Here is a 6,966-nt window from a genome sequence, read left to right as displayed (position 1 = left end):
GGGGGGGGGGCTCTTTTGACCCCCCCCTAAGAACTCGCGAACGGTATGTCGCATGACCACCAAATTTTCAGAGGATGGTGTACTAGTGAAAATTTATCCTCTACAATCTTTATGTCGTTATGACGTAATATGACGTCATTATGACGTCATTAATGTGATTTTATTGGCCAAAACCGTCTAAATAGATTTTTTCCTGAAAACTAAATGGTATTCAACATAACTGTACCAAAAGTGTTTATGACAGAATATTAGGGTGTACTAAGTCTTATGTTGCCCAAAGCAACACCGGTGACGTCATAAAATGACGTCATGCATATTTAAGATATCCGCCATCTTGGATTATCAATCTTGAATTTCAAAAATAGTTTTTTTTCTATGATAAAGCCTAAAATACATCGTAAACATACTAAAGACCTTCATTTAAACCCTTTTTGGAAAAAGAAATGGAAGTATTGATGAAATTTTAATGAAAATAACCTGTATATACCTGTTCTAATGATATAGTCCGCCATCTTGGATTTTGGCCAATGACGTCATCAAATTAGCATAAATTATGCATATTTAATGATAAAATTTACATAAATTATATGGGATGTTATTAATATTAGAAACCCTGAGTAACTTGACATAAAACCCATACAATTCTATTGTTGAAACAAAAAGTACTAAATTTAGCAAAAAAATGCCTGTCAGAAACCCGTTGCCATGGCAACACAAAAAATTATTATCTTAATCCAATGATAGAGAATTGTTGCCAACAATATTCTAGGAAAAGTCACCAAGTTTGGCCGTTCTAGGGCCAGCCGTTCAGGTGCTAGGTGACATCAAAGTTGGCGCGGGCACTTTTAGCCCCCCCCCCCGGTCTAGGTAGGGTTAATGCAAAGTCGACAAAACTGAATTTTCAAAGTCATTTGAAGCCATTGTTTTCCTTGGTTGTGATTCATTTATCATGGAATACTGCTCTATTCGGCCAATAGAGGTTAGGTCAAAATGAAGCCTAAAATGTACTTTTTTGTCTAAAAATAGCAAAAAAAGTCTTAGTTGACACAATTTTAAAGGATGTATGCTAAAAGTGTGAATCTGTATCAGTATATTCGGTATAACTGCCCTTCGGCGTAACACACCAGCTTCGCAGGCACGCGGCGCGGCAGCAGCTATCTATGTCGCACCGAACGACTTGTTACACTCAATCTTTGCCCATTTAATTCTAATGATGATGCCCGTACTGTGCTTGGTGGCAACGAGTTCCAGTCTACGATAGTTCTTGGGAAATACGGATTTTTGAACACCTCCATTCCCGGTTAATAACTCTGATATTTGTAGGCAAGACTGCTTCTTGCTGTTTTCTGGGCTGGTATCAGATACTTAATAGTTGGTACGCCCATCAGTTTATTAGTCATTCTGTACATTATGCATAGTCTGGACATTTTTCGTCTCCTACTAGCTCTTTTTACGTTTGCCGCCTGAGCCGCCTGTACTTAAAAATGATGTGAACTAGCTCCTAATGAGCATCAATTCTGGTTATCTTTTCCTAAACTATCTACATGCCAACAGTGACAATCCCAATGTACATGTGTATGTAGTATAGCATAGCTAGATTTCAAATTTCAAGACCTTATCATCACTTTATTCAAAGAAAAAAAACATTTTTTTTGCATACGATTTTGTTGTGCAAAAATAAAACGGCGGCAAACGACAGCTTTTTATAAAAGCACTTGTTTCCTCTAATAATAGGGGAACACTTGGCACATGTAGGGTGGTAATAACTTCCAAGAAGACCTTTTTGGTGGCTGCAAAGACAGTATCCCTCTAGTGTATTTGAGTGCTGAGATGTTGTGACCGCGCGTTCCCCGCGATCGGAAAATGTGATCCGGTATATAAAGAGGCGACATTTCCTTTTGTATTTGTTCCTTTTTTTTTCGCTAACTAAAATCCATCGCGAACTCTTTATTTACCCCGTTTCGTGAAATTTAGTCGTCTTAAACATAGATTCATTTTCAATATTCTATTTTCTTAGTCGTGAAATATACCGACAGGCACATGAATGTACTGAAAACATCAGTATTAGTTCGTTGGTTATTTGCTCAGAAATGACTCTAAAATACAGCAGAGAGACTCTCAATTTTAAAATTTTTCTGGGGGAGGCCCCCCAACCCCCCCCAACGAGAGGGGGGCTTCCCCCCTCTCGCGCTCTCCCCCCGCTGACGCGCTGCGCTTACGTGGCCTTCGGCCACGTCAGGTGTTGCGCCCTCCCGTTCACAAATTTCTGGATCCGCGGATGTCTACCAGACAGTTAGCATTTGGAAGATTAGGGCGGTAAGCGGTTGTTTAAGGCCGTGTGTACCAGTAGGGCTTAGTGGTTCTTGCGTAGTGACTTTACATCTTTTCATCCCAGACGTGAGTGAACGCTGATAGAGTTGGGTGTGGGGGCGTAGTAGCTTTTGTAGTTTCTCTTACTAGTTTCCGTACAGAGTTCCAGACAGTACAAGCGGATATAATGTGTGGCAGGAAGATGTTTTTGTACAAAGAGAGTGTGTTGAAAGAAAGGTGATCGTCTGTGTTTGCACAAAATGGCATTTACTTGACACTTCCAGTTTATGTTACGGTAAATTAGCACATCTAGCTATAGGTATTTGTACATGCTGTTACAGTTGCCCCATTGATAGACAACTGTGGGCTTCTGAAACCGTTTAAGCGTTTGCTTTGTCCGTTCCAAGGAGCATAAATTTGCTCTTTTCACGCCCCAAAGTTACTGATTATGAATTTGCTACAAACCAATGTGAGAGAGTGTGAACATTTCTTCTACGCTGCTGACATTCTTTGCATATTTTTTTTGGTCCTGTACCTTTTTTGTATTAAATATAAATGAAGAAATATCACCCCGTAATCAATTACCGGGTCACATTGCGTTCCGACTGAAATCGGAATGCATGGAATGCAGTTCGAAACTACCTCCAGGGGTTTGGAATCGAGCCGGTTTCGATGTGATTTGTACGGAGCCTTATTATTCCTGCTTCGGTGGGTTCCTACTTCAATGAATGAATGAATGAAGACCTTTATTGTACACTTGTGTTCTACAGAACTAAGTACAGGTCGCATGGGTACAGAACATGAACATAAACATTATATACATTACATACATATGAACATATAGGAGTGTAAATAAATGTCTAATTTCTATTCTATTCGGCTTCATCTCGCTTAGTAGTGATTGTATGGATATATGCGCCTGTGAGATTACTTAGATTAGGTTTATCAAAAGTTAAAAGGAATACAAATTTCTCTTTACTAGTCAAATATCTGAAGTGGGGGAATACACTTAATACATGGCTAAAAAATATGAGTCTATCTCTACTATAACAAGGGGCAATCTATAGTGAAATGTATTTCATCTTCTATTTGGTCTAAACTACAGAATTGACAGGTTCTTTGTTCTAGAGGAGTGCGGTTATGTCTTCCTGATTCGATTCGTAATTTGTGACAACTGATTCTTAGTTTTGTAATGGAGGACCTGTTCAATGCACTCCCACGAGCTTAAAGCAATATTACGAAAGCTAGTGGATACTAGCTGAAACGTCTGACGTTTTCAGAATCATATCCAGTTGCTTGAGTAACTGTTTTTTGGCGTACAATATTATGTAAGATTTTCACTATTTTAAACATTGTTGGATTACACATTTCATCGCGCTATGAGGCTACATGGATTCATAATGACGTTTGGGGAGTAAAAGATCAACGTCTCTATGCCGCAAAAACGTGTTGGAAAACTGACAACTCCTTGGCGCTGGCGTGGATCGCGGCCATGTTGTTTGTTTACATTCCTTTCAGGGGCCTCTTAAAAATACAGCGGGCCCGGCGCAACTTATTCTCGCGCTGCGCTGAGTCGCCGGAAAAGCGAAATAGCGACGCTAATATGTTGAAAGTTTTTGAAAATGACAATCTAGATGATCAAATTTCAATAATATATATCTACAGTTTTGGCGCAAAAATCTTACTTAATATGGCTTTGATATAGTTGTGAAGAAAAGGTTAGTGTGAAGGGATCTAAAAGCTGAATATTGTTCTTACAGGTTTAGGAGCAAATGATGATGCCGACAAAACAAAATGCTTCAAAATTCACAAAAAGGTGTGGGTAGCTATCGACATTGCGTTCGGCGTGGCCACTGTCGTAATCCTGGCGTATTGTGCAGGTCAGACTTTTTGTGCTGCTGTACTCTTCTACCAGCAGATTCGGTAAGGCAATCAGACTTTATCCGCCTGTATCCATCGTCCACCCCACGAATCGAAGGCTTCAAACCTTTCAAATCTAATTACTCTGACACATTTTGGCCGATTTGTAAGTAAGTGCGAAGTTTTCGGCAGGAGTTTACTACCTCCTGTTTTTTACCCACACACTGTGGGGCGGACGATATGGATACAGGCGGCCAACATAGAGTCCCCTTGCCCCACTGAATCTGCTGGGAGATTATTGTTGTACGTTGTTACGTCAGTGTTGTTACACGTCATGCTTATTATTATCAGGAAATCCCGTCTCGAATTTGCTACATGTGCGTAATCATCTTTTTTTTAATTTGCAGCTACAGGGTTACTTGGGTCTACTGGAGAAAAAATATCCCTGGGAATGGATGGTCAGGCTGGGTTACCTGGGTCTACTGGATCTCCTGAAGGAAATGGTTCTGTGGGAATAAATGGCCAGACTGGGTTACCTGGGTCTCCTGAAGCAAATAGTTCTGTGGGAATGGATGGTCAGGCTGGGTTACCTGGGTCTACTGGGTCTCCTGGAGGAAATGGTCCTATGGAAAAGGGTGGTGGTCAGGCTGGGTTACCTGGGTGTACTGGGTCTCCTGAAGGACATGGTTCTGTGGGAATGGGTGGTCAGACTGGGTTACCTGGGTCTACTGAAGGAGATGGTCCTGTGGGAATGGATGATCAGACTGGGTTGCCTGGGTCTACTGGGTCTCCTGAAGGGAACGGATCTGGATCAAAGGGCCGCATGGCGCTGAGCTGCGGAATACAGTGGGTGATGATGGCAATGGGTGATGGGGCTAAAATAACCTGGTCCATTGGGTCTCCTGACGAAAATGGTCCTGTGGGAATGGATGGTCAGGCTGGGTTACCTGGGTCTACTGGACCCTCTGGGAATTCAGAACAAGGGGATGGGAACATGGGAATGACCGGCGCTGCAGCTGTAGCTGCGTCTGGGCCTCAGGAATCGGTCAGCCGAAAAGACCAACTGCCCCAGAATGCAGGTGAGACATTTTATTTGTAATTCTCTCGCAAAGCTGCGACAGTGGCCTTTGAATATAACTGTACCAGACAAGACATTAGATTTAAGCCGTTTATTACCTCCATTAAAAATGGAGTTATTGCTTTTTTGGTCTCCTTTGGATCCGGCACAATTGCTCGAGTTTGATCGATGGCAAGTGCACAGTCCAAGGTGTTACATGGATACCCAGTGCAGTAGCTTCCGGTGATGGTAGCACAAGGTCTTTTTAGTTATTGTTCTAGTTTATCAAGATGTATGATACAAGGAGATATAATACAGAAACAAAAGACATGTTGGCTGAGATATCATGTTTTTTTGCTTACAACATTTTTATGTCCTCATAATTTGAAAATGAAGGAATTTGTTTTGCTAGCCGTCTTTTTGCGACCCATCGCATTAATTCATTGTGGAGTCTGCAGAGTGTGTCATTCTTAGAATTTACTCGCTGTGGCATAATAAATAAAAATAAACAAGAAGCCATAGGTGACAATCCTCCGTGAAGTTTTATATATTTCAACAAAATCCCAAGCGTCAACGCCAGACCTACTGTGCAGACATTATAATTAGGCAACGGTTAATACAATGAGGGCGCGTCACAAGCATAAAACATACAAAGAGCTAAATCGATTACTGCACCCAGGGCGTGTAAAGATACTGTGCTTCAAGTTCGAAGTTCATTTTAATTACACACACACAATCATTGCATTCACATAAAGATCGGACTATCATGGTCGTGTCTAGTAACAAAGACGGCCCCACCGTCTTACCGTGCCTGTACCTAATTAAGCGCGCCTGGAACAGGCCAAATTCCAGCAACAGTTGCGGTAAGCACCGCGAGTGTTACTACCGCCGGCCAGATAACCAGGATATCTGCTTAGAGTACCTCTGCTACCAGACAACTGCCTAAACCTACGGCCTATTCCACAGGATTGTAAAAGTAGGGATGTTTCTAAAATATGCATTTACTTCAATATCAAAACAGCTACGGTAAAAATAAAAAGACGTGCATCATCCCGGACATAATGCCACACCACATGCGAAATTACACAGAAATGCGACGTACAGAAGAATGCGTTTTGGCTGCGAACATCTTCCAAAAAACTTGGCATCTCTTAAGCATGGGCAAAAACATCTGGAACCACTTATGAAAACCACCCCGTATCTGCATGAAGTTCCACCCCCCACTGCTATTCCAAACAACGCGTTTTTCTGGACCATTCCAATTCGCCTCGTAATTGTAGGGGTGCGTCTGCAATATTACATTGACCGCGAAAGCAGCAACGGCAAAAATACACATTCGTGCATCAACACGGGCATGCCCGCAGACGGCGTATAAAATTGCGTGCCGATTACACAAAGAGAATCCAGTGTTTTGACTGCGAACATGAAAAATCAGCCGATCACAACACTCCGTCCGGAGGTCCTGACCTCCTTCACAGAGTAATAAAATTCACAATACTAAATCGTTGATTTCTTGTTTTATTTGAGTCTATAGTCTACCCATATTACTTCGGTTAATATGTATTGACTAATAGATAAATACATATTATAATACATATACATAAATACGTATTTTGATCAATATCATTTCAGGTTTTTTTATCTTATCATATTGCGTCTTCTAGTGATTTTATTACCTCCATGAAAAATGGAGGTATTGTTTTTGGCGTGTCTGTATGTCTGTGTGTCTGTCTATGTGT

The 6,966-nt window shown here is 41.3% G+C and overlaps 1 protein-coding gene across 1 annotated transcript in view; it reads left to right on the top strand.

Moving 5' to 3' along the window:
* The first annotated feature begins 5,026 nt into the window (after positions 1-5,026).
* Positions 5,027-6,966, top strand: part of LOC109466900 (C-type lectin mannose-binding isoform-like) — a 6,111-nt gene continuing 4,171 nt past the window's right edge. Inside the window, exon 1 of the mRNA XM_019764766.1 lies at positions 5,027-5,249. Within this exon, the coding sequence (XP_019620325.1) occupies positions 5,027-5,249 (223 nt within the window). The remainder of the gene's footprint in view (positions 5,250-6,966) is intronic.

This window comes from Branchiostoma belcheri, unplaced genomic scaffold (assembly GCF_001625305.1).
Source record: "Branchiostoma belcheri isolate BF01 breed outbred unplaced genomic scaffold, Haploidv18h27 scaffold171, whole genome shotgun sequence".
NCBI lineage: Eukaryota > Metazoa > Chordata > Leptocardii > Amphioxiformes > Branchiostomatidae > Branchiostoma > Branchiostoma belcheri.
The sequence above is the reverse complement of the archived record's forward strand: the minus strand, read 5'-3'. Positions and strand labels throughout refer to the sequence as shown.